The sequence below is a fragment of the Haliotis rufescens genome, unplaced genomic scaffold (genome assembly GCF_023055435.1).
Source record: "Haliotis rufescens isolate VD_foot unplaced genomic scaffold, xgHalRufe1.0.p SCAF_5, whole genome shotgun sequence".
NCBI classification, from domain to species: Eukaryota; Metazoa; Mollusca; class Gastropoda; order Lepetellida; family Haliotidae; genus Haliotis; species Haliotis rufescens.
The window spans coordinates 60,649,517-60,677,365 of NW_025964223.1; the positions used below are offsets into that span (position 1 = coordinate 60,649,517).

The 27,849-nt window shown below is 41.2% G+C and overlaps 1 protein-coding gene across 3 annotated transcripts in view; it reads right to left on the minus strand.

Moving 5' to 3' along the window:
- Positions 1 to 7,073: 7,073 nt before the first annotated feature.
- Positions 7,074 to 27,849, minus strand: part of LOC124140351 (dual specificity protein phosphatase 16-like) — an 80,639-nt gene continuing 59,863 nt past the window's right edge. For 2 of the 3 annotated variants that reach the window (XM_046507888.2, XM_046507887.2), the window contains exons 5-9: positions 27,616 to 27,806; positions 22,743 to 22,890; positions 21,320 to 21,443; positions 18,209 to 20,207; positions 15,554 to 15,815 (exon numbers count right to left, since the gene is read on the minus strand). In XM_046507888.2, coding sequence (XP_046363844.2) covers positions 15,723 to 15,815; positions 18,209 to 20,207; positions 21,320 to 21,443; positions 22,743 to 22,890; positions 27,616 to 27,806 — 2,555 coding nt within the window. In that variant the 3' untranslated portion in view covers positions 15,554 to 15,722. Of the gene's footprint in view, positions 15,198 to 15,553; positions 15,816 to 18,208; positions 20,208 to 21,319; positions 21,444 to 22,742; positions 22,891 to 27,615; positions 27,807 to 27,849 lie in introns of those variants that run through there. The other variant, XM_046507890.2, reaches the window with a different exon arrangement.

The window sequence follows — 27,849 nt, forward strand, 5'->3', positions numbered from 1 at the left end:
CCAAAGGTAAGAGAGGTCACATCACATGTCTTCTCAAATGCTGCGCTAAAATAGAAGACCATGAGTCATACGTATTTTTTTCATCATCGTTGTTTGAAAATGCCCTTGGTGAAACAGAACATACCACAATCTGTCACTCCAAAGACACCCCCTGCGGAACACATGACAGTGGGAAGCGGAGCATAAACGATCGATCACAACTTGTGTGATCGTTTAATCTGTATTGACATGCGACACACGTGTGTGATTGAAAGTCAGGAGGATACACAAAGTCGTGACGTCACGGTTGCTGATCGATCATCTCGTGACAGATAGGCACTGTGATGTCCTCACTGACAATAGACCTCATTCTGCCTGTGTGCATCCAACATTGACGATGGTTCGAGAGATTAAAATCAAAGTAATGATTTTGTAGTTTAAACCGACTTTCTTGAAGTGTGCACTGAAACAACAGCACTAATTATCAATTAAACGTCGAGGTGGTGTAGTGGATAGAGCGCCTGCCCGTTGAGCGGAATGTCAGTGGTTTGATATCAAAATATGGTTAGGTACTTCTTATTACGCTGCCTGGCGCTCGTCATTAAGAGGAGAAAACAAGGACTGTGACGTCAGGACGACTGTAGCATGGTATCTCAATGCAACCTAGTGTAGCGGCCAAATGGTCAAGTTATAATTAGACCCAGTGATCATGTGACTGTGGAGCGGGGGCGTCGCATGAGTGTAGCGTGAGTGAGGGGTGCGCAGAAAAAAACAGCAGTGTCAGTCAGTGTACATGTACAGTTGGACACGGGTTTTTCAACCGGTTTACAGAATAAACCCTTTGACTAAGTTGGACCTGTCTCCTTGTATTCAGGAATACAGTAACCTGAAGTTGCAGAATCAATATTAGTTGAAGAAAGCCAGCAGTGCTTGCCGAGCGTGTTCGGTACCGGCGCGTCTGGACTTCACCAACGTGATGGACATGCGTCAACTCGGAACTGCTGTGTGAGTGAGTGAGTGAGTGAGTGAGTGAGTGAGTGAGGTTTTACGCCGCTTTTAGCAATATTCCAGGAATATTGCTGAGTGCGGCATAAAACAACAAACCAACCAACATGACGTTGAGAGCACGTCGACACACCCTCCATGCAGGGTGAGATAATAAAGGTCTTGTACTGGAGTTGTCCACCCTTGGTATGCGCCAATGGCTTTGTCTGAACTTGTGCAAACTGCCACGTTTGTGGTAATCGGATTTGTATGTATTTTCTTCTTCCATTATTGTGTTATCCTAATTGTCGTGCAGTTATGTCAATCAGGAAGGACCATTTCGGCCCCGACATTGGGACAGGCTGTGGAACCTATTCCTGGTATCCCGCGACTCTAGTTTCATAGCTCAGTTTCATTTTAAGAAATATAAATCATCAATTCAACAGAATAACCAGCCAAGATGTTCTGCCAAAACAGATTCCACTTGGCGTAAAGGGCAAATAGCTGTGGAAATGATATGAATGGACCAGTGAATGGATCAGTTATGACAGCAGGTGTTCTAATGGGTGACTAATGGGTTCTAATGGGCCCTGCCCTAACGGTAGCACCCGCCATTCATACAATATGCATTAAAAAAGTATCTCTTTCAATGAACGCTGTGAAAATGTATGCATAAATATATGCCCTTTGTCGAAGAAATAAGGTAACTCCCCCACCCAACATTGATAAGGTCGATGTTTGCGACATCTGGATGTCAATGAGTGAGTGAGTGAGTGAGTGAGGTTTTACGCACCTTTTCGCAATATTCCAAGGCGGGGGGACACCAGAAATGCGCTTCACATATTGTAGCCATGTCGGGAATCGAACCCGGGTCTTCGGCGTGATGAGCAAACGCTTTAACCATAAGGCTACCCGACCGCCCCCCATCTGAATGTGATATCTCTGCCAGACTATCAGTATTAAACATTATTCCTCTATATTTCAGCTGTATAGCTTGTTTCTGCATTCTGCAAGATTTTTTTTAAGTTATCAGACAAACAAAAGCTCGAGTGATTTAAGTAAAACGTAACGAGACTACGTCTTTATAACATTGTGTGTGTGTGTGTGTGTGTGTGTGTGTGTGTGTGTGTGTGTGTGTGTGCGTGTGCGTGAGTGATGTGAGATATCTCTACCCTTAAGCTACCAAAGGCAGGAACCGAGTCAAGTTCAAGAGCTGCATCCTTGATGATAACATCAACAAGAAGAAATGTTCACCGGACGTGTTGGTAACATATCCCTAAAAGACGCCCGTCCACCGACAGTATATAGAATGCGTATTCTTTGATGCTTAAATTTCGTCAACAGACCCCACGTGTTGATTGTTTGGGTACGTTTCTTGTTATGTTTTACGGGAGTTGGGAGGAAGTTTTTTTCTACTCGTTGTCTGTATCAATGCGTGCGTACATTTGGTTGTGTGTTGTTTAACGCCGCACTCAGCAATATCCCAGCTATATGACACTTTTTAACAAAGACTACTAAGCAAGGAACAGACACTGGTTGTGTGTATAATACAGGTGGCTACAGCTTTGAAATGATTCTTGTTTGTTGTTGTTATGCTTCTACAGATGAAGACATCAGTTTTTATTGTGTTGCTCGTTGCATCTTGTACGTCTGAATGGTGGCAACGAGAGCAGTGTCAAACAGCAGACGCCACACCCAGCGCCCGTAATGGCGTGTCGCACAAACCTGCACCCTGTGTGAGAACCACTCTGCCTGACACCTACTGATTCATATCGTGCTGACAGTTCATGGCTTAATAACTGTCCATTATATAATCGTACAAAAGCCAAATGACTCAGGAAGTTGGTTGGTTGGTTTGTTGTTTAACGCCGCACTCAGCAGTATTCTAGCTATATGACGACGGTCTGTAAATACTCGAGTCTGGACCAGACAGTGATTGATATCATGAGCATCGATCCACGCAATTGGGATCGATGACATGCATCAACCAAGTCAGTGAGCCTGACCACCCGATCCCGTTAGTCGCCTTTCACGAAAAGCATAGTCGCCTTTTACGGCAAGCATGGGTTGCTGAAGACCTATTCTACCCCGGATCTTCACGAAGATTCCAGTATGAATATACGTCTGGATGGTTCAGGCCATACGTCCAAACGGTCAAAACTGTTTCCCAATACTTCTAGGTGAAACCTTATCGTTGCATTAATTAAGAAATTAAGGACTCGTCGTTGTTTATCGTACAATAAAACACTGCAGGGGGAATAAACCATGGGGGGTGCAGTGTTTTACTGTACAATAAACAACGACCATGAGTCGTTTATTTCTGGTATGAGATACCAAAACTATGTACAGCCTCTTTTAGGATATTAATCAATTGTACAAGCTTTGAAAATATATTCAGGTATTTTAATAAGGATGACTCCCTGAATACAATCCGACCTCGGTAATGTCGAGCGATTTCATTTTATGACCGGGGGTATAAATTTGGTATTTCCAAGATATTGTCATAATTTTCACATCGATTATCTGCACCTTTTCTCTCAATACTGATTGTCCTATCTCTCCCACTTATGGATGCGTTTATTGCGTGTACCTGCGTTGCCCAGCTACATCTATGGGCAACAATTCACTCTAAAATATAACGTCGTCCAGTATACGACGTCATCACCTTGCGAACGCCTGTAAGAATCTCCAGAATGACGTCATGATAGAACAATGTTTTATCGTAAAATAAAACACGCTTCGTTCTTCATTGTTCTTTGCGATTTATGGCGTTGCTATCTTATATTCCGTGATAATGAAAACTATGTATACTCCAAGTCGTTCTGGACAGAAATGGTCGCCAGTACCACATGCTGGCTGGTTGATGGAGGCAACTGACTGAAGGATCGGTGGTTAGTACTATGTACTCTACGGCGTCAGGCAACAAACACTTGCTTTTGAGCACATTGTTTTAGTGATGGGTGCTACCGGTAGAGCAAGTCATGCTTACCCTTTTGGCGCGCACGTATCGTCACTGGTGTTCAGTGGTCCATTCATATGTTTTTCATGGCTCTTTTGCCTTTTGCGCCCAATGGAACCGTTTCGATTGGATGATCGAGACTGGCTTTTTGTGATTATCTTGTATTTACAGTGTAACCTGCTCTATTGTGACAGCAAACTAAACCATTGACTGTCCAGATAGGACTGTTCACAGGCAGTTGTGATATGTAGCATATTTGCTCACTGCCTGTTAACCAACGTAATGATCCTATTAATGTTATATCATATTCGATAACTTGATATTTTGAACCGGTATTTATGATTAGTAGATCAATATAAGGAGTTGATAGGAGCATCATGTTATGAGCTGCACTTGAAGCTTGGTTTCACCAATGTTTCATGCAAGAAGGAACATAAAAGATGGTGAACGAAGCTGGAAGTGATCGACTGCAACATGTGGACCCCTGCAGTGTTAATATTGCAATGGTGAAACATGAGTCAAGTCATAATTATGTGGACAAAGTGAAAATACCACAAATATCGAACAATAGTAATCATTGTTAATAATTCTAAGAATACTACCTCTATTACATCTCTGCCATAAATCCAGTATTTTGGCTTCAGTCACACTAACTAAAATCTTCAGATTTTCAGCAGACGTCCTCTTCACTGTCAATTACACAAATAGTTGTTGCCATGTAGCATCGTAACCACCCAAGCTATGACGTAAGCAATGACGGCAGCCTCACTTTTTCCGCCACATCTAACTACTAGAGGTAGATGAATTGGGGTGGGGGTGGGGGTGGGGGTGGGTGGAAGGGAGAAATTCGGATGTAATAGAGGTAGTATTCTTAGAATTATTACCAATGATGACTATTGTTCGATAATTCTTACGAAAATTCTACCTCTATTACATCTCTGCCAGAATATACAAGAGGGACCTTTATTTAGTGATTCAAATCCGAACTTGAGATAACTTCCTCTGAAATTCCCCCTGAGGACTTGAAAATCAGAAACAGGTCAAGAATCAGTCGAATACGTGATGCATTCACTAGAATTACCGTTATATTTGCTGATCTTGATCGTCATAATGAGGTCATTTCTAATCTACGTCTGCTCAATGATGTCATTTCTTGTTAGATTTGGATTTGTGACACTAATACCAGGGTGCTGACGTCACCTCCGGTTGTGACATCAACCCCCCTTTCGATAGAAGGGGAGAAACTATTGGTGGATGATAGTTTGCGCCGCAACAAAGGGACCAAGGGAATATATGCCCTCTAGGTCCTGTTGAACGTAACGGAAGTAAAGGCTTGTGAGGTGTTTTGTGAGGCCCACTGACATCTGGAAACTACTTGTTCTATTGAGACTGATGTCCATGGAGCGAGACTCGTGGCTTGGGCTCTGATTTCATGCGCTGAGCAGGATCCGAGACGTGGCGTGGAATTCTGAGCTTGTGTATAACTGTTGCAACGGTAGCCTTAAGTCAACCCACTATCGTAGCCTTGGTGATGTCCTTGTTGGAATGGGTCTTGCAGGATATAAAGTCTCCTTCGATGGCGTCAATGTGGGTCTGTAGCCAAGAGATAGAATTTGAGAGCTCTGATGGGACATAGAAATCTGTCTGGGTGATCCACTGTTGGTCCCAATGCAGGGATGGTAAAGTGTCTATGACCCAACGGCCACATTGTGGGAGACTGATTCTTGCCTACAAAATCTGGGAGCAATCTTAGAGTGATTGAGGTCCAGTGCTGATCATGAATGAGACAAGAATAGTCCAAGGCAAGCAACTCCGACACTTTTGCTGCTGTTGCCATGGCTAGCAGAAACGATGTTTTCCTGGCGTTTTGAAGTAGGATAGCCTTCGCCATGGGTTCTGAAACTCTTGCTGATGTTGCCATGGCTAGGTGGAAGGATGCTTTCCTGGATTTTGGAGTTAGGTAGTCTTAGCCATGGGCTCGTAAAGTTCCGTTTAAAGTGCCGATAGTACAACAGATAGATTTCACGGGTGGCCGAGTCGTCTAAGGTGCCGCGGTGGCTGTGCAGAGTTGCGTCCCTTGGGCAGGCCAGAAACCTATGATTGTGGGTTCGAATCCCGGTTCACCCCGATTGTTTCTAGGTTTGTCAGCACCATACCCGTGCTTGTGGGTTTCACCGTAGTGGTAAACGTCTAAGACCTGCATCACTTTGGGCTTTCCTCCCACATTAAGCTGACACGCCGTGATATAACTGTAATACTGTTCAAAGCGGTGTTAAACCCAACTCACTCACTATACCCGGCTGGTCGGCTGGCCGGCCGTTCGGCTCAGCTGGGTGGTCAGATGCAGAAGACCCCGTGTGTGATGATTGGACAGATGGCATCCCCTATATGGTCTCGTGACCGGGGAATTCTTCTCTGCCAGAGCTATCTCCTTGATTCTCTCCATTTCTTCATCAAGGGTTGAAAGGTTAGTCTCAAACATATTCTTCAACATCTCCTGCTGTCCTTGAATAGTTCATGAATCAGACTCATAGAGAGTGCAGGAAATGGTTGATCAGCTGGAGTGGGAGATGCCTGGGTGAAAGCCGATTTCTCGTCTGTGATGTTTTCTACCTTCATCTTGGCGGCCTCACGCCTCTTAGCCTTAGTCAGTGCCTCGGCTATTTTAGTGAAGGTTTTTGAGATGTGTTGGCACACTTTTCATATCTCTTAACTTCATTGCAGGAAGTGCCTCTGCAAAAATCTGAAAATTTTAGTTAGTGTGACTGAAGCCAAAATACAGGATTAATGGCAGAGATGTAATAGAGGTAGACGTTTCGTAAGAATTATATCAAATCAAGTTTTGTATATTTTGTGGCAATGGGCAAGTTCTTTCACTTGATCTGTAATTGGACTAAAATAAGTACCTCAGTCAGTGGTTACAATGACTGCTTACTATACCAGTAACTAGTGCATAGATGGGCAGGCAGAAGGGAGACCATCTGTGAGCTCTGCCTTGCTGATGTCAAATGTACTGTTCTGTTGAACCCTGGCTCTTTATTCTCATGGGCTGGAACCCTACTGCTGTCCCTTTCCTGTTGTGTTATTAACTATTCACTCACTCAAAATGAGAAAGCATTTTGATAGTGGCAGAAAAAAAGACATATATTCATTTTATTGCAAAGATATTTTATTGATAACCACACCACCATATATTACAACTGATGAATAAAATCTGATAAATTCAGTAACAAGGATCTGACACCAAGAAACAATAGAAAATTGTCACCAATCTATCCAACCTGTTTCTGTCATTAGAGATGCATTATCACACACAAATGAAGAGACACCCTTGACAGGAGGGGTCAAATGAGGTCCTCTGCTACAGGAGGGGGAAATCAAGTCCTCTGTGACAGAAGGGTGAGGATAAAGTCCTGTGACAGAAGGGTGAGATGAAGTCCTCTGTTGCAGAAGGGTGAAAAAGACCTCTGACAGCAGGGTGAAATGAGGTCCAATATGACAAAAGGGTCAGATGAAGCGTAGTGACAAGGGTGAGATGACTTCCTCTGTGAGAGAAGGGCGACATAAAATCTTCTGTGACAGAAGGGTAAGATGTCATGTGACAAGGGTGAGATGAAGAGCTGTGACAAAAGGGTGAGATGAAGTCATGTGACAAGGGTGAGATGAAGAGCTGTGACAGAAGGGTGAGATGGAGTCATGTGACAGGGGTGAGATGAGTTGGGGTCTGGGGAATGAAGCAGCAACAGATAACAATGTAACACACTGGGTCAACACTGAAAGGACAGCATGGAACATACCTAACACACTACTCATTTCTTTAATGACTGTTGTGCTGGTTCCACTGATCACCAAAAATAGACTTTTATCAGTTCTATTCAGATTAAGAAGGTATCAGGTTGGTATGCATAGATTGTTCAGGTGCGAAAATGTATAGACAGAGCACAGTACAGTCAACTCAAGATACAACAGTGTTGCATATAAGGAGCCCTCAGCTATACAATGGTAATAATGTTATTGTTCATAAGAATAGCAAATTTCAGACCAGACCACAACGAAGATGCCCAAGTTTCCTTCCCAATCAACTTCTGTCCAAACTCCCTAAAACTCATTGCATTACAGTGACATTCACAAGTTGCCCACTGACACTGCAAGAGGACTTGTCCAGAAAGAAAAGGCACGTTTCAAAGAATTAAAATAATATAACATAAACCACTTCTAAATATTCATTATGGCCATACCAACAGAATTCCGTTTGTCGAGTTCTATCTAGAGTTGACTGTCTATACTGAGACTCCCTGATGATGATGGAGTAGTGTGTGAGGTATGCCCATGACATAAGATCGCCCAATGACAGAGCAGGGAACTGAGGATGCTGATACACAACTGTGCAATACGTGGACCTATCATCTCTCTGATGTGGAGGATCATCTTCTATACACACAGCAGTCAGGGACAAGGAACATGCAATGAAACACATAGTTCTACATTTCAGTGAGCATTGCTAGCAGTATCACCTGGATGTTGTGAAAGGCTATATTTATCACATAGTTTTTCAACAACAAATTATTCTTTCTTATTTCGTAAGTTTCCTGAAATGAAATCAAAACACTGTGTACTTTCAAAAGTATGCCTATTTCAAATTGAAAAACCATGTCAAACTAAGTGTTTTTTCTCTTCTTTTACCATAAAATCAATCATAATTTCAATTTAATGATCAAAGTCTAACAAGAAAAACATGACTTTTACCCTTGGTATCATTACTACTTGATAGTGATTCATAAACACATGCTCATGATATAGTCGGAATCGTACAATCGGCCAATATTGGATATGGAAAGGGTTTTGTCGCTTTATTTGTAACTGACCAGCAAACTGCTTCCAGAACTGTAGTATACTGGGCAAGAAAATCAACAAAAACAAGAAATAAAAATGGTCTGGATATAGTTAATAAAATCCTGGGAAAAAGAGCCTTTTCTCTTGTCAATATGTTAGAGTGGTCTACTACATTGAAACACTTCATGTGACTGGTGTACACTGAAGCTGCTTCTCCCGTGTTCCAGTCCACATGCTGACAACATCCACATGATTGCTCGTTTCAGGGGACACTTAATAATAACAATAGCCTACAACAGCCAATAATACAAAATTGTCAATAGTTGTATCCCATGTAATTCTTCAAATATCATTTCACATTCAGTGATAGTTACCCAGACATTTAATACAAATCTTCTCAATGTATCTGATTTCATATAAATTCTTGTTTTTCTTCTGAATTCAGATGTTAACATCAAGACTACAAATCTATTGTGTATGTCTAAAACAACAGTGTGTGCGGATGCCATATCAAAGTGCTGTAGTTTGTGGTATATTCAACTGATCTAACACCATCTAAACAACCAATGTGCTTTCTTACTACACTGAAACACATATCTCTGAGTGAGTGAGTGAGTTTGGTTTTACGCCGCTTTTAGCAATATCCCAGCAATATCACGGCAGGGGACACCAGAAATGGGCTTCACACATTGTACCCATGTCGGGATTCGAACCCGGATCTTCGGCGTGACGAGCGAACGCTTTAACCACTAGGCTACCCGACCGCCCCACATATCTCTGAATGGGAACATTCTGCTAAAGATACATCCTTATAATGAGCTGTCATGTAACAAACGGCTGGATGAGCCAAACTGGGTTGAAACTAACTTAATCATTTTGTTGAGCAAAACCAACCCTTAAACTGTGCAAAAGATATCCTAAGGAAGCAGATCTATAAAACTCTATTGGATTTAGTTTTGTCCTCTAGAAAGAAAAAGCTACGTTGATTAGGGCACTTTTTGCCCATGAGATATGACTAATTCAGGAAATGAGGAAAGCCTTTGCAAATCAGAATGAATGTTAAGAAATATGTTGGTATGAATGAAAATTAGACTTTGCATGGTAAGGTGAAAATGTATCAGGTTGACTTTCAAGGTTTTGAGGAAGCATTTTTCTAATGTTTGGACATGACAAGACTTTTCCCCAAGCTGATTACTTAGGAGATGTAGCTAAGACAGTACAAACATTCATCGGGTGTCACAGACTTACTCATACACAGATTTTCTCTTGGAAGTTGAAGAATTGTCCCATTTTCACTCATTTAGCAACAATTTGGAATTCGGTTATATCAAAGTCCAAAACTTGCAAGCATAAGAAAGAAAAAAGGGTAGATGTTAGCAATTTGAACAAGTCTGATTATTTTCATACCAATATTTCAACGTTTTCCGCAACTTTAACATTTGAAATTCCCAGTGGGGCCCTAGCCTTGCTCTTGTTTTGAAAATTGAACTGACCTACCAGTTCTAAACAAATGTGTCAGAAAAACTCAACAAATATGGAGATGTGATTTCACATCACTATTCTCCCAACCAAACAAAAGACAAAATAAGCTCAACAATAATTCAGCAACAGCTCAAAGCAACGACGGTTCCTCCATGTAGAAGCCTAGCAGCAAGTGCACATGAGATCAGTGAGATGCACAGATGTCGCGGAGTTGTCCGTACGTCCATGACAAACATTTCAAGTGTGATAACAGAGGATGATATGAGGTGGTACGAAGATCCTGTGATGCAAGATAGCAGCGTCATCTCCCTCTTGTATGCAGCAGTTTCCTTGTCTATCACAATCCCAGAATAATCACATTCTGGCGGCTTTACAAAATAGGAGACATCCTTTCATGGTATATACATTTAACTGCACAGCCCATAATGTTCACAATATTCAACAATGAATGAAAAGACAGTGAAAACAGTCAGACATGCATATTTTATACTTGAAGGGACATGACTGGGTTTTGATTAACTTTCATATCAGCTGAGAACTTGAAAGAAAAATCGTTTCAAAACAGTTCCGTGTTTTACAGCATTGTGAAAAAGTGTTTTGACAAAATTAATGCTGATTAATTAACAATTGACAAAATACAAAATGTTGTGTATATCAAGAATCTTGATTCAAGATGTCTTGGAGAATAACAATCTGGAAATGAGTGTGTCCAAAATTTCAGTGACATTTTCAAAATGTCAGTACCGGTACCTTGTCTGTAAGTGTTACTGAATGAAGTAGTTGAGAGGTATGACGCTTAAGTGTACAAAAATAATGGATTCGTGAAAAATACTTGTGAATCCGATGTGTTGCCCCCTCCCTCCCACTACACACAGCCTTCCAGGCGGGTCACTAGTCACAGTGTCAGGATAAAGGGTTGATTTGCTATAAACCATTCATACATATACAGAGATATCTACATAGAGACTAGACAGTGTCCACTGGGAGAGTGAGGATACGCCCACAACAATTCTACTTGGGTATCAAACAGTTCCAAAGACAATAGCAAAATACTGCTAGGGTTGCCAATGTGTAAAAAATAAATTACTGGCATGTACAAGGTATACACCAGGTATACACCGTAGCTGAATATAGTGGAGATGAAGATGGGGAAATACGGTAGATATCCATCTTCCCTTGTACCTATACATGTATGTACAGTGACACGTAACGTGCATCATACACTGTCCCTCTTACCTAGCACACGAGATCTGGCTGTTGAAGCCTGGGGAAACAGCATGGAACATATACAGTAGAACTGCACTGATGAGAGCTAGTGGTACAGAATATACAATACACCACTGTTATAACATTTGTAGAATCTCAATCGGTTTCTTTTTATTAACACAAAATGAAACTTGTCTTTGAAAGGCATAAGGAAAAGAATTCATGGATGTCAACTTCTTTATTTTGGGGAACACGTTTCGGAGTACATGTATGTGCTAACTCCTTCATCACCTGATGACCGAGTGGACATATACTCCAAAATGATGTGTTCCTCCAAATAAAGAAGTTGACATCCATAAATTCTCTTCCTTAAAATGAAACTTTATATACTTTTCAAAAGAAGTTAAATAACACCCATTTTGTTCATATAACTATAGTTAATCTGTCATGCCTAGTCTTGGGCCATGACTGTGAAACTTATATATATATTTATTTTTCACTAAAAGCCTTGGCAAATCTAGTTTCCTTGATTCAACACCAGAGGAGGTAAGGTTCTTTCGAAAAAGAAAGAAAGAATTATTTTAAAGAAATGTTTTCACAGACTAAGAGGTCATGACATAACTATAGTAATATGAAAGAATCGGGTGTCCTTTTATTTCTTTTGAGCAGTATATATTATCAAAGCGTCATTTCTTATCGAGGACAAGGTCAGAATAAAAGTCTGTTTTCTGACCAGCAAAATCTCATGTATAGTTGAAGAAAACCTGGAGGATTGGGACAAAATGGTTTGTGGTGTAATACGGTATATATAGAGCGCCAATGGTTTTCATCAATAGCCAACAGCATCAAAGAATGTGGCACTGTGCAGTTTTCCTTACATATGCTCATGTGAAGTCTGAAGACGATAGAGGACAAACATCTCATCATTGCCTGTCTACAGCCAGTTGTAGAAATACATCTTATTTCATAAAAGTGACATTTCTCTTGAAATACAAACAATGTTAATATAACTATGAACCATCACATTATCACTTACAAAACAATTTATCACATGACCGATACATCAGTAAATAGAATATAGATGGTGAAGAACAGTGGGACAGTAAACATTCAACAACAATCTTGCAACATTCATGAGTCATTTTAGATAAAACACTCTCCTGTACATTCCAACGATCACAGCTAACCTGAACTATGTATAGAGGTAACAAATCACAAGGTTCTTGTCTTCACCAACTCTCCACAATGACCAGTTTTCTAGAAACATCTGTGGCCTCAAATCCTCTCTGTGTAGGGGAAAACCATCTTCCCAAGGCAAGGGAGTTAACTGACTGTAAAAGTCTAGTTCCCATCTTTGCTGAACTAGGATGGAATTTCTGGGTTCAATCATAGCGCCACAAGTGGCTGTTACAAGTTATGTCCCATCTATGTCCCGCCTATTGACAAATCAGATTCCACCTCTCATATTACTTGCATTTGCTTCCAACAAAATGGTGGTGCCCAGTCAAGACGATCTGATCGATAATCAAGATCTATTTCGTAATAAAACAGATCTTACTTACCGAAGTACATCAAATCATGTGAGCACCTTGTAAAAACATTGGAAAAAAGATTTGGAAAATATCTGTTGATGCTAAGTTGACGGAACACATGTTTTGCAAATCCAGCATTCGACCAAAATCGGCTTTATGAACTGGATGTCGATTTCATTCCGCAATTTTGATTGGACTATTCATTGACTCTTTAGTCCAGCCAAAATACAACTCCATAATGCCAGCCTAAGTCGGCAAGGTTGGAAACTGGACTTACTTATACTACTGGACTATTATAGTCAGTAGACTCTCTTGCCTCAGAAAGATGGGGGAAAACAGACAATGTTGGACCACAAAAGGATCAGTGGACAAACTGTACAGAAAGCAAGGAGAAAATTTCAGTTTCTTTACTTACTCTTATACAGTTAATTAGGACAACTTTGTGTTCTCCATGAGAACATTTTTATAAACATTTAGTCTTTTGGATTACTTCCGCTCGAAAGTGATTGGTCCCTGGCTGTTTGACCTGGGTTTGAACAGCACCATTCTATCCACAGGAAATGTAGAGCTCAGATAAAAGATTATTCATAATTAGGGCCCATTAAAAACAACAGAAATGTTGTGAGTGACCATGTGTGTATGGTTTACATATTCTGACCAGGAAATACAAGGTGAAATAACAATTTGGTTGTGATACAGCTCTCTTATTGTCACATGTCTTGTTATTAACCCATTGTTTTCTAGCCAGAGGAGAACATCACACAGGAGCGCAGTCAGCAAAGGGTACTCCATATAAAGGGTTAATGAATCATTTCCTATAGATGTTCACAGCCATCATGCAGAGTCTGGCTCACAAACATACAGAGAGAGAGAGAGTTGTGGGAACAAGGACTAACAGTATCACGATACACAACCATTGTGTAGTACTTCTCCATGCTTGTAGTGCATACACTAAGTGCATTCAACGCTTGCAATTTCAGGTCTCGATTTATAACCAACTGGTATGCTGACTTGTAAATAGTTAATATGCTGTCATAACTTAAAGAAAATAATAACAACCATTCATGCATTGAGAGAGTGCGCTGTGTATCAGTGAGTGGGAATCAGCTGATCTCAATGAGGTATCTGGTGAAGTGGGTCCCAGTCTTTTTAACACAGCAACAGTTCACAGTAAACCACTACATTAAACATCTTCCATTTATAATTAAACACTGATCCTTTATAGATAAGAGTTTAGTGAGATACGCTGATAGATGGTAAAAAATACATATGATAATTTACTGCATTAATTAATAATATGGGGATAAATACGGTATCGAAGAACATGAACAGAAAACTGCAGGGACGTTATACAGTAACCAGGGTCTTTCATAAAGGTCAGAGATTTTTACAAAATGTTGAACATAAATGGGCTTTCATTCACCTGTGTCATCCTGAAATTATTTCTAGTGGTAGACTGCAAACTGTTGCAATGCTTCATTATGGCAATAGTGTTCTTGTATTGTAAATTAACCATTGTGATAATGTCTATAAATAAAGTTACTACTACAAATCAAAAACTAAATCCTTTAAATGAAACCCAAACTTGAAATGAAAAAATTTAACATCATGCATTTCACTTGAAATTGAAACATTTAACAATTATAAAATGCTGAACTTGCTCTTTCGTTATGATCAAATGCAGGACAAGTGGTTCGAATGCTGGGATGGGGGGATGGAGAACTGGGGAAAACGATTAGGCAGTGTGTACTGTGTTACTGCAAGGAATGGAGGTCTGTATGACAGCCTTCGTCTCCATCACTCTGGGGTTTTACCATGCAGAACACTATATCTGGGACCAAATTAGCAGCATCTTAATTCAGGTTCTTTCAATTTCAAGCCATTACTTCTAAACTGTTTTGATAAAAGTGTGAACCACAACACAAGAAAAACATCAAATGAGGTGAACTAGAGAGATCTGTGCAGATTTACCACTTATCAAATTGTAAAAAAATCTCAAAATTCTTTACAAAACACAATGAGAATTAAGTGTTTACATAGAAAAGTAAAAATGTTGACAATATTTTTTAGTTAAAAACAAATCCTTTGGTCGGGAGATCCCTTAATACTTGTGATGGCGAATGTCCCAAACATGGCCGTCCTCCTCACATGCACTAAGGCACAAAGCACCCCTGAGTACACTGATATAGTCTCTCATCACTTACCCTTCCTCAGCGGTGAGGCTTGCAAAGAGGAGGCAGAAACAGTGTTAGACAATACAGTTGACAAAACAAAATACACTTTTCTTTCCACAGTGTTCCAAATCAGGCACGAAAGTCGAGGGGTCCTTATTTTCACAACCCTTATGACAGAAAAATAAAGGCTGAGGGTCCTTGATTTTAAGACCATAAGAGCCAAGGTCTACAACACCTGACCCCTGACCACCCATATTTTGAACACTGCTTCATATGTAATTTTTCAGGCAATAATGATTGTATTTAAAACATGCACGCTGGCTGATTACTGTTAGAAAATTAGAGAAATATTATCAGTTTCATTGTTCAATGTATAAAAAGTAGACATGTAGAAAGACGAAAACTTTAGGATCGTATTTCTTTTATTTGAATGCCAAATGTGTCACACTTGTCGCTCCAGATGAATGACATTTTTTGTCACAAAGGTGTTGAAGGGCAAGAAGTACTGTGAAATATTGTATCAGTTTATTTCAAAATGACAAACAAACAAACATTGGAAGAAACCCATCTAACTCAAGGCAAAGACAACACTGACAAAAAGAATGTTTTGATGCTTACAAGTCTTTTTCTGCTTTGAGGATTTCTAGGGGGAGCCAAGTTGGAGAGCTGCAATAGATCAAAGTCTGTCAGTACATTGCAGGGGACACAACAAGGCACAGGGAAGGGAGTGGTGGGAACACACATCGAGGCTGGAATTCAAGAGTCACTAATGTCTTTTCCTCTTGAATATTTCAAAGTAAAAAATGAAAAGAAATGCCAGCTTTTTCGATAAATCTGCCGTTATTTAATGATCTTTGACCTGGATGCTGGAACTGAATTATTGAAGATCATTGCTGTGGCAAGCCTGACTTTTTCTCGATGCCTCTTAGTAATGTACTGAGTAGATGCATCATCAACTGCTAGCCTTGTGTTCAAAGCTTCAGCAGATTGTCTACGTGTAGTGAGTGAGTTGGGTTTAACGCCGCTTTTAACATTATTCCAGTTATATCACGGCATGTCAGCTTAATGTTGAAAGAAAGCCTGAAGTGATGCAGGTCTCAGAGGTTTACCACTTCGGTGAAACCCACGAGCACGGGTATGGTGCTGACAAACCTAGAATCATAATTTGGGCGAACCGGGATTCGAACACACAATCATAGGTTTCTGGCGTGCCCAAGGGACGCAACTCTGCACAGCGAATCGCGGCACCTTAGCCGACTGGGCCACCCGTGCCCCCCGTCTACGTGTAAGTACAACTGACATTACTATTGTACCAGCTTACTCTTTGAATATCATTATAAACCCTCTCATCTTCTAAACTACACAGGTAGATCCCTCCCTTGCCTTACAGAAATGTTTCTACACTGGGTGGGTGAGCGGTAAAAGAAATGGGCTGTGAATGGCGAGAGTGAGATTTAATACTTGACCACCTTTACTACATTTGTGACCAGCATGTCGGCTACAAGATGGCAATCGGTGCCATAAACTTTTGAGTCTACAAGCCCAAACCTGTTTCTTGACATTCTTTTCAGTAGATCTTACTGTTAATGTAAGGACCTTTATAAGCAAAGCTTACGAGATCGAAAGAAATTTGACTTGGGCTATGAACTAGTGGGTAAAGTAACAGTTAGGCTAACAGATGGGTAAGAGTTATCGTGGCGACACTGCCGCACGCTCTCTACCATGTACACTCACAGAATGAAAACATGTTAGCTCTCACATTAGTTACCATCCTATCCAAATCTGTGAATCAAGTTGAGCTATGTGTGAGACCTTTTCCTCCCACATCAGAAATGTGAACTATGGGAAAAAAACGTCAATCTATCAAGGAACTCTTATAAATAACATAACAGTGGAAACAGTAACAAACTCTAATTGCAATTAAAATTTGCTGAAATTTGTCACAAAAATGGCAACACGAAAGTCCTAGAGTTTGCACTAATCTCTTCTAATTGTTTTCGTGACATTAAAGGGGAACTGTGCTTGTCTGGAGTCCAGTTTCAGTCCAGGGCCCACTTGCACAAAGCGATCTTAGCACTACAACTATTGTAAGCCTATGTAAAAGTATGGGAGTTACGATCATCTTAGCGCTAAGATCGCTTTGTGCAAGTGGGCCAAGGTCCAGACATTGTTATTGGTGATGTGTGAACCTTAGACATTATCTTGGGCAACTGAGACAGCCGCCAGATGCAGACATGATAAAATTGGATTGAGCAGATAACAAAGCGGTGTTTGATTTACTAAACCAAACTTGCCAGGACTGTCAATTTGCCCAAGCCAAGTCCCCCTTTAAGAATCATGTTGTGCCAGGACTGTCAATTTGCCCAAGCCAAGTCCCCCTTTAAGCATCATGTTGTGCCAGGACTGTCAATTTGCCCAAGCCAAGTCCCCCTTTAAGCATCATGTTGTGCCAGGACTGTCAATTTGCCCAAGCCAAGTCCCCCTTTAAGAATCATGTTGTGACAACACATGCAACAGTGATATGGCAATGCATGAAAATAAAGACATACTTCTTGAGTAGATACAAAAAAATCCTCACCAAAAGAAAGAGTGACAAAAACACAAGGACAGCCATTCCCAAAATATCTTAAAGTGAAGCACTGACAAAGCAATGTTTTATGCAAAAAGTTCATTCTGCAAGGCTCAAAGAAAAAACAAAACTGAAGAATCCAGACAAGCCAATCAAGTCATTCAAGGGGAGGTAACACAACGTATGAAGTGACAATGAAGAATAAAGGAAAACAAACAATATACACACGTGAAAAGTTGGTTTCTACATACAGCAAGAAAAACAGAGGAAGCAGCTAAAATCATAAACTGAGACAAATCATAAACAGGAAGTATTCCTGCAGCCTTTCCAGTTGTGTGAGACTGGGTTGGAAGTAAACATGCAGTGGTAAATGTTCAAGATGAGCAGGACGTGCAGACTCACAACACCCAGTATGACTACACTACTGCACAACAACAACGTGACCGTCCACGAATTGCACATATAACGGTGTCCGGCAGCTCTAGGATACCTGAATGATCTCCAGACTCCCATGCAGTGAGCTGTGACTGCCACTCGAGGATATGCTGCTATTAGATTGGTACGGGTCGGATGACCCACGACACCGACACGGAAGGTGATCGAAGAATGAGGATGGAGATGTGAACCTGTCGCCTGGGCCGCAGCGTCGTGGAATCTTCCCGAACATTGTGCAATCACAGTCACTACTAGCATTACCTTCCTCGGAACTTAATATATCGTCCAAACTGCGAGCTTTCCGAGAGGCTTCGTACACTCTGGTCCGTAACATAGCACTATTCATTGCAGCAGTGATTTGTTTATACACTTCTCTTTCAGAGTATTTGCCCCACCTGAATTTCTTCTCTGATAAAGAGTCACTTTCTGAATCCTCCTGTTTTGATTTCTTACTGTTCTGTAACATGTAAGCCTCTGACGTGTCATCCTGAGACGCACTGCCGGATGTCGGCGAGTCTTGACAGTCAGAGCCAAGGTCGAAGGTAGGATAAGTAGAGAAGGCAATACTGTTGGGGCGTACCATTGGTCGCTTTGCCTTGTTCTCACGAGATCGTAAAATGACCTTGGAGGTCGTTGCCGTTGGTGATGTGACACTAGATCCAGAAGAACTACTACTTATGGACATGGGTGAAGAAGGTTCTAGAGATTTGGTCTCTGACACTGGAGAGGTGCTTGAACTGGGAGAACTCCGAGACGATGGCTTCTTGGAGCGTAACACAACTTTGTTAGTGACAGGCGAGGGCACAGATGCACTGCTGCTAGAGCTAACACTACTGATGGACATGGGTGATATTGGCTCCGAGGATTTAGAATCTGTTGAAGCTGTGCTGATTGGTCGCTTTGTGGCTCCTGCTCCTTTATGCTTGCCAGGGCTGTCGTCACTAGCCAGGCATGGAGTGAAGCTGAGTTTGTCAAGTGAGGTAGCTGGAAAGTTGTGAACCTGGGACTCATTCTCCACAGTGACAGTTTCCATCTGCTCCGCAAGTGTCGGACTGAAGTTGAGTTTGGCCATGGCTGTCGTTGGTGACTGAAGACTAAAGGGAACTCCTGAGCTAGAGCTTGCTCCTGGCAACCTCAAATGTTTGGATTTTGATGATGGTGTGTTACTTTCAGAAGGAAGCAGTCCAAGCAATGAGAACGGCTTGCTTGGTGTTGATGGTGTATTGTTCTCAGAAGAAGGCAAAGATAACCCTTCGAGAGATGTAGGCCGACTCGGCGTAGATGTCCTTTTCATTGGAGACTGTACTTTAAAGCTATCCATTGAAACTGGTCGAGTCTGAGGTGAACTAGCTGATGGAAAAATTGGACTCATTGTCACTGGACTGAGATTGAGTGAGAATTTCCTTCTGGTGGAACGAATTGTCTTAGTCTCTAGGGTCATATGATCCTTCACAAATGTCCCATCACTTGGACTCGAATCTACTTGCATTGATTCTTGCTGCTGAACACCCAGAGATAACGACTGAGGATGAGCGCACTTCTTTCTGAGTGTGACTGTGTCCATGAGTTCACATGAGGAGGAGATGTCCGAGGTGAGAGGAAGAATGAGACGAGGATCCTCTGTCTGATTGTCTGAGCTAGCACAGACGGACACACTCTCAACACCACTTTCTGCACACGGTCCACTTTGGTCCTCCACCTCTGGTTGTGCTGCCTCCTCTGCTGCTGCTGCTGCTGCTGCTGCTGCCGCCGCTGCTGCTGCTGCTGTCTGTGTCGATGAAGCTGCAAGTTTCACAGTTGTGTCCCCACATGGAAATCCGGTTTCCAAGTAGATCGGGTGCCTGTTGAAAGACTTTGTTACAGGTGAGGATGGACTACACAACTGCAAATCCATCACAAAGGGAGTTGGTCGATGTTCGTAAGTCTTAGCTGCACCATCAGGGGATTTCTTGCCACTTTCACTCAGACCTTGTCGCAACTGCTTTTCAAAGTCTAAAAGTTGCCCAAGGAAGTTAAAGTTTGGTGATATGGTTGGTCGCTTGTCCTTGACGTACCTGAAACAGAAATCAGTCTGTGACAAACAATCTGAAGAAAGAAGGGATCTCTGAGGGTTCATGACACACTTCCAGTCTCTAAACACTGTCTCTGAATATCAGAAATTAGTGAGTGAGTAAGTGAGGTTTTACGCCGCTTTTAGCAATATTCCAGCAATATCACGGCGGGGGACACCAGAAATGGGCTTCACACATTGTACCCATGTCGGGAATCGAACCCGGGTCTTCGGCGTGATGAGCTAACGCTTTAACCACTAGGCTACCCGACCGCCCCATATCAGAAATTAAGAACTGCAATGTCCAATGAATACAGATATATATGCTCAAAGTTATTACATACTGCATTGAAAAGGGTCCCTGGTCTTTTATTATCAAAAGTATTGGAAGTAAATTAAAGTGAGTGAGTTGGGTTTAACGCCGCTTTTAACAGTATTCCAGTTATAGCACGGCATGTCAGCTTAATGTGGGAGGAAAGCCCCAAGTGATGCAGGTCTCAGAGGTTTACCACTTCGGTGAAACCCACGAGCACGAGTATGGTGCTGACAAACCTAGAAACATAATTGGGGCGAACCGGGATTCGAACCCACAATCATAGGTTTCCGATGTGCCCAAGGGACGCAACTCTGCACAAGGAATCGCGGCGCCTTAGACGACTGGGCCACCCGTGCCCCCGGAAGTAATTTAAAACTTTCAGGTTGTGAAGTAGAAGATAAATAGGAAATAACATTGACGTTACATTAACTGCAACCTCATTCCCAAATAACAAACGTGCAGATGAAACATTCTACCATGAATTTGGTAAATACCAGATTTGTCACTCACAGGTTTCAAATCACAATCATTGAAGGTAGACATTTTGAAAGAAATGTCCAGTAAACTACATTTATAACAAACACGCTTATAGCAAACTGACGGATATAACAAAGTAGTTTTGGTCCTGTCCATTTGCTGTATATATGCTTATAACGAACTACGGTCATAACGAACTGAAATAAGTGGTCCCTCTGAGTTTGTTATAACTGTAGGTTTCTGTATGTACAAACATAGGTGATGTAATGGAGAGTTCCTGTTACTTTGATGTGTGACAATAACCCGTGTCATGTGGTAAGTACCTGTAGGCGTCGTCAGAAGACATCTTCATGTGATCCATGATGTAGGCAATAGCAAGTGTGGGTGAGCGGGAGATCCCCGCCAGGCAGTGCACCAGTACACAGCCATTTGCCTCACGCACCTTGTCTGGAACAAAATGTGACCATTGATGTTAGACTGATACTTCAAGATGTCAAATGTGAGTACTACAGATACCAAGCGACATGTACGTAGTGGAAGTTACCATCGGTAGCACTTCACAGCACATGCCCTGCCTATGGGATTGGTGCCTTACAAGTACACGTTATTTTCTTTGTTTAAGTTTGTTGTTTAACGACGCACTCAGCAATATTCCAGCTATATGACGGCAGTCTGTTAATAATCAATCTGGACCAGACAATCTAGTGATTGATATCATGAGCATCGATTAACGCAATTGGCATACGATGACATGCATCAACCAAGTCAGCGAGCCTGACCACTTGATCCCATTACACACCTTTTACGACAAGCATAGTCACCTTTTACGGCAAGCATGGGTTGCTTAAGACCTATTTTACCCCGGATCTTCACGGGTCAGTACACATTATCATTATCATTATCATTTAATCAATCACAAGAAAAATGGTACAAATATCTACTTGTGTGAGGTAAACTTAAAACATGTACTGCATAAGTAGAAGTAATTACCTGACTTGGATTACACCCGCTGATTATAATTCAAATATGTTTTTCTTCGGACATGATAAATGCATGACTTCAGTAATTTAAAAGTAACACTAAAGCTAGGACTCCTTGACATACATAAATCTAACAGAAAAAGGTTTGGATGAAACTTGTTTGTTGTATACAATCAAGTGTAACCATTGTTATCAACACAGGGTTTGACTCAGCCACAAGTCTGTTAGTTCAAGTCCAGTGAAAAATAAGGGCTGGTTGTTTTTAAACAAAATCAGTCTGAAATGAGCTGTGGACCACTGTAGTTGAATTTGACCAACGGCGCCTACCCCTGCAGCTTGAGCCATCATCCATTCAGTTACAGCACTAGAAATTGGCACTTGTACTTTTGTCCATGCCAAACTGACCAATAGTTAAGGTATCATAAGGACTAGCAGCAATTTGGCCTTTTTGAGGGTTTTGCTATATGATATCATAAGGACGATTGGACTAAAACTGTTAGTTTCTATCGCTGCAGTCGGGGTATGATGACACTCTATCAGACAGGCCGCACACTGTAACCATTTCATTCAGCTCTTCATCTAGGGGAGACTACTGCGAACATGATCCGCCTGCGTCCTACACATGGTGTTCAAGGTCAAGGTCGCTCAATGTCAGAAGAAGCTTGTGTGCATACAAATGTGAGTATTTATCAGTGGAACTTGACAACACTTTGCATTACATGATTTCTAAGATGGGGACCAGTGGGAGGTGTTGTGAGTTACTCACCAATGAACTGGAATGCTTGGTAGAAATATGGCAGCAGCTTCTCACTGTAATTGTCATTGACTGGAATGCGAAGGAAGTGGCCATCTTGGACAAATGGTGGCTGTCCGCAGTTTGTACTCAAGTTTAGGATGTAGTTAATCCCATTTACCTGAAGGCAATAAAAACACATCATGTTAGTACTGACAACGTTACAGAAATTCTGTCGACTAGAACAACAATCACAACACACAATTCATATGTTTTTTGTTTTTTGTTTAAGGTTGCACAATATTCCAGCTATATGATGGCGGTCTGTAAATAACTGAGTCTGGCCCAGACAATCCACTGATTGATTGTCTGACCACCCGTTCCCGTTAGTCGCCTCTTACGACAAGCATAGTCGCCTTTTAAGGCAAGCAAGGGTTGCTGAAGACCTATTCTACCCCGGATCTTCACGGGTCACAATTCATATGGAAGACAGGTATAAACACAGACATAGTGAATGCCATGATAGTCACACACACACAAGTGCTACTCGTCGTCAGTATAGCCACTGTTGCCACCCAATAAACCATACCACTCAACTGATGATAGAGATAGTCTCACAATTTAATGTTACAACGAACAGATTTCTTAGGATTTGGAAGCCATTGGCCAAGAAAGATATCTCAGTATCCCATTCAAAAGTATAGTATCATATTTGCATTAATAACAGGGTTTCAGATCCGCTCATTTTCTAGGACAATGACTGATGATTGTCCACCAAAATGTCTAAAACATAATTTTCAAAATTGGCAAGGACATAGAGGAATGTCCTATGAAAAGCTGATGAAATAGAGCATGACACACAACAGACAGTAATGACAACAGATAGGCAGATCCAGAGAGGGGGTCCGGACACCCCTCTTTTGAAAACCAAATGTAGCATGTTGCAGACAGTAAAATTATCTGAGAGAGGATTTTGATATTTTGGACCCTTTTAAAAATGCTGGATCTGCCCTTGCCATGGTTCGTGTAAATTCCAAGAAATAAATGCCAAAATGATGGCAGGGAGTGAATGGTTAGAATGGAAATCATCAAAATGTCCTAATGGCATTTGTCTCCAATTTGTCACTGAATATTACTCCAGTTATTTCAGGGGGGGGGCTTAGTATGGGGACTTGAAGCACTACTTGCAAGTTGGTCTAGAAATTGGTCAGGGGTGCCTACATCGTTCTTAATACAACGAATACAACACATTACAACAATTAAGGGATGCTGGGAACATATCACTTAGTCTGCCTCAACGCGAACATAAATCTTGAGAAATGTTGTGAGTTCCAATGTCAAGATGTACCAGCTCATTCATTTGGAAGATAAAGGCCCACTTAAATAAGCTCCAATGGATTTATGACATGTTAACAAGCGCAGCAACTTTAGCCGAAAATAGGAGCAGTTTATGTAATTACAGTCTTGTCTTCCACCATCTTGATCTGTAAGTCCTCCACACGTGGACCACAATGATCAACTGACAAATAACCGACGATTACATTCTTCAAAGAGACTTCATTTAATTTCCATGACCTTTAGAGCATGCCTCGTATCCCTAGTTAATGTCTTCACTGTGTGTCACAAGATATTCTTTACAGAGATGGGAGTTGAAAACAATGCGGGCCAACTCACTGAGTGTGAACACCTGTGACATACTAAAAAACTGAAAAACAACTCCAAAGTCGCAAATGGGAATTTCTGTTAGCTTTACATCATATTACATATATCTTTGTTTGATGTGGGAGAAAGACCATGACAGACACTGTTCTCAAAGCTTGGAAGGTAAAAGATAAAAGTTGATGGGATAAAGAATGATAGTCAAAATACAATGAGGGATAATAATAACAATAACAATAACAACGATAAGAATAATAATAAATAATTGAAAAATGAAAGACACATAATAATAATAATAATAATACAAAATAATAATAAATAATAATAATAACAACAATAATAGGGGAAAATGAATTGAAAAATGAGACACATAACAATAATAATAATAATAATAATAATAATAATACGAAAAAATAAATTAAATAATAAATTAAAAAATGAAAGACACACCCTGACTTGAAAAAAGAAAGAATTTTAGCCGTGAGCAGGTATAAAGCGTGACAGACAGCATCAGTGATGACTATGATTCGTATACACCCCCTGAAATATTGCCAAAATGCTGGTTGAGAGATAATGGTTAGAAACCACAATTTGCAGGAAGCAGGAGAGACAGATTGAATGATTGAGGGGGAACGCCGGAATACAAGTGACGAGTGAAGGCAGGAAGAAGGATGACAACATTTTGAACACAGCTCTAAGACGACTTTTATCACTCATGACTCATCCCACATCTATCACACACAGGTCAATGCACCTTAGCTGGTTACCACGCAGTTACCTCCCTTACGCTGTTTAAACAATAATTGGATCCTACTAGATTATCAGTGGATATTGATTGCCTCATAGGACAAGAGTCGAAGGGTCCACTTAACGGTTGTAGCAAAGACCTCTAGTTTCCTATATCAAACAAGATCTACCGTACTGACGACTTAAGTTTCTTAATAGCTCGTACAACTTTATTACAAATCTCTAAATTAAACAACACCAAACCACTGAATAATTTTTTGTCACATGAAACAGCATTAATCTGTTTAAAAAAAATAAACAAAACACATAAACATTTGAGAAAATAAATCAATAAAAAACATACACAAATTCATCTGTTTAGTGTTCCCCAATTCACATTCCAGATTTTCAAAAATACACACGTTAAAATTCTGCTTTTCAAACTATTTCAAATGAAAGCAATTAACTTAGAGCAGTCGAGCTTCACCACAAGCTTCTCAATCAAGTGGTAACATATTGATGTGAATATTGCTCATCAATGCCATGCGATAGTTTGATTGATTTCGTTTCTAGATTTTGCCGCGGCAGCATACAGCTGTGAGATGTGAGTCATCACCGAGCCAGTTCTGGAAAAACTCACCTATATGTATGAGCAAGCAACCAAACAGGAATTATCTCAATTGTGTCCAAATAATCTCCACATTCTAATTAACCTAAAAGAATTAAATAATTTTCTGACAAACCAACACTAAAACATAGAAACACTTTATATGTTGATTGTTGATTCACCCAAATCAATACACATAAAACAGGCCCTACGTATCAACTAGTGACATGTCTATTTACACATAGGAGTTGTCAAGGACGACAAACTTCCCCCTTAACAAACAACTAATGTATGATTATGATGATGCTTGTGAGTAACGAGTGCGTTAACACCCTGTATGAAACTGGCCACTCCCCCTATACATTCACACTGTTACCTACGTAATTCACAACACGCTTTGGTCATGGTTGGACGACCCTGTCCCTGGCAGTTGTACTATGTGGCCATGGGTCAGTGAACACACCATTCTGCTTCCTTGTAAGTTGGCTGACCTACATTCACAGTCATTTCACTGACATTCTCATTGAGACGAGAAACTGGGTGTCAACGTAGTTCTATAAACAGCATCATGCGTGTACCGATCGTGTACTGATAAGACACCATGCGTAAGGTACCTGTAGCACCGAGCCGTAATCCCGACAAGCACTCCCGAGACATGGCACTCAACAACAACAGAACGGCACATTCAAACGCCATGCTGTGATTGTCAAACGCCTAAATGTCTTACAGCAACTTTCTCAATGAAAAGTTAATTCTACATTGTTAAAACACAAGATTGGATCAGCTCTGGAAATATCAAAAGGTGTCCTGTTGTGATGTAGCACCTTGCTGTTAGTATACCATCACATAATGAATGATATGCTAAAACACACTATACATCTACATACATGTACTACTCAAAAGAAGTTAAGAACGCCCACGTCTTTCACATTACCATAGATTGACTGACAGATTAACTATAGTCTTATGAAACAAATTGGGTGTTCATTAACTTCTTTTGAGTAGTGTGTGTGTGTGTGTGTGTGTGTGTGTGTGTATATTTGTGTGTATATGCCTCTATAACAAGGATGGAAATAAAAACAAAACGACACCCTGTTGTTGACCTTTTTCGATGACTAACAAGTTATTGACAGATTATTGATCTCTCACATAAGTACTATTAACAACATATGTACACTTGAACTCCATCATGAGACCCACAATATCATTCAGCGAGCATTTGGTGTGAGTAGGGACACCATACACCTACGCCCTGTTCTACAAAGCAGTATTAGAGCTACGGCTGTTGTAAGTCTATGTTAAATTATGGGAGGTGAGTGAGTGAGTGAGTGAGTGAGTGAGTGAGTGAGTGAGTGAGTGAGTGAGGGTGAGTGAGTGAGTGAGTGAGTGAGTGAGTGAGTGAGTGAGTGAGTGAGTGAGTGAGTGAGTGAGTGAGTGAGTGAGTATGGTTTCATGCAGCTCCTAGCAATATTCCAGCAGTATGGCAGGGGCTTCACGCAATGCATACATACAGGAAATTGTGCCAGGGTCTTCGGTGTGACGTGCAAACACTTTGACCACACGGTTACCCCACCACTCTATGGAAGTTACAACAGTCATTGCTAAGATAGCCTTGTAGAACAAGGCCCTGAACTGTTACACAAAAGTATCTCACTGTCACCCCCAGTCAAGGAAGTGCAGGGGAATCAGTCCACACATCGGTGACGGAAAATATACAGGGCTATTTGAAATTTCTCAAATGACCCTGACACGTTTCCTGAGAGTAACAGGAGAAAGACAGGTATAACGCTGGGGATATGGTATCCACAGGACTAATCCACATTTCCCCTTCATACAGGATGACACTGACTAGCACCAGACTAGGCAGCCTTCTGTGTTAACTAGTCAGTTCCCAACTGATCAATGAGTGAGTACCTGAACTGTTTCCTGAGAGAGGGCATCTCGCTGTGAGCCCAGGTAGAGGAAGGGCAGGATTCGCGTTGGTCCGATGTTGGTGACAGGGAGACAGGGCTGGGACAGCGAGGTGAGGGGGGCACACTTGTAACTGCAGCTCGACTTGCTCTCACACAGAGAAGGGTGCATGGCTTGGAATGCCAAGAACCCCCCTGAAACACACAGACACATGATATTACCTCCACTGCACAGGAT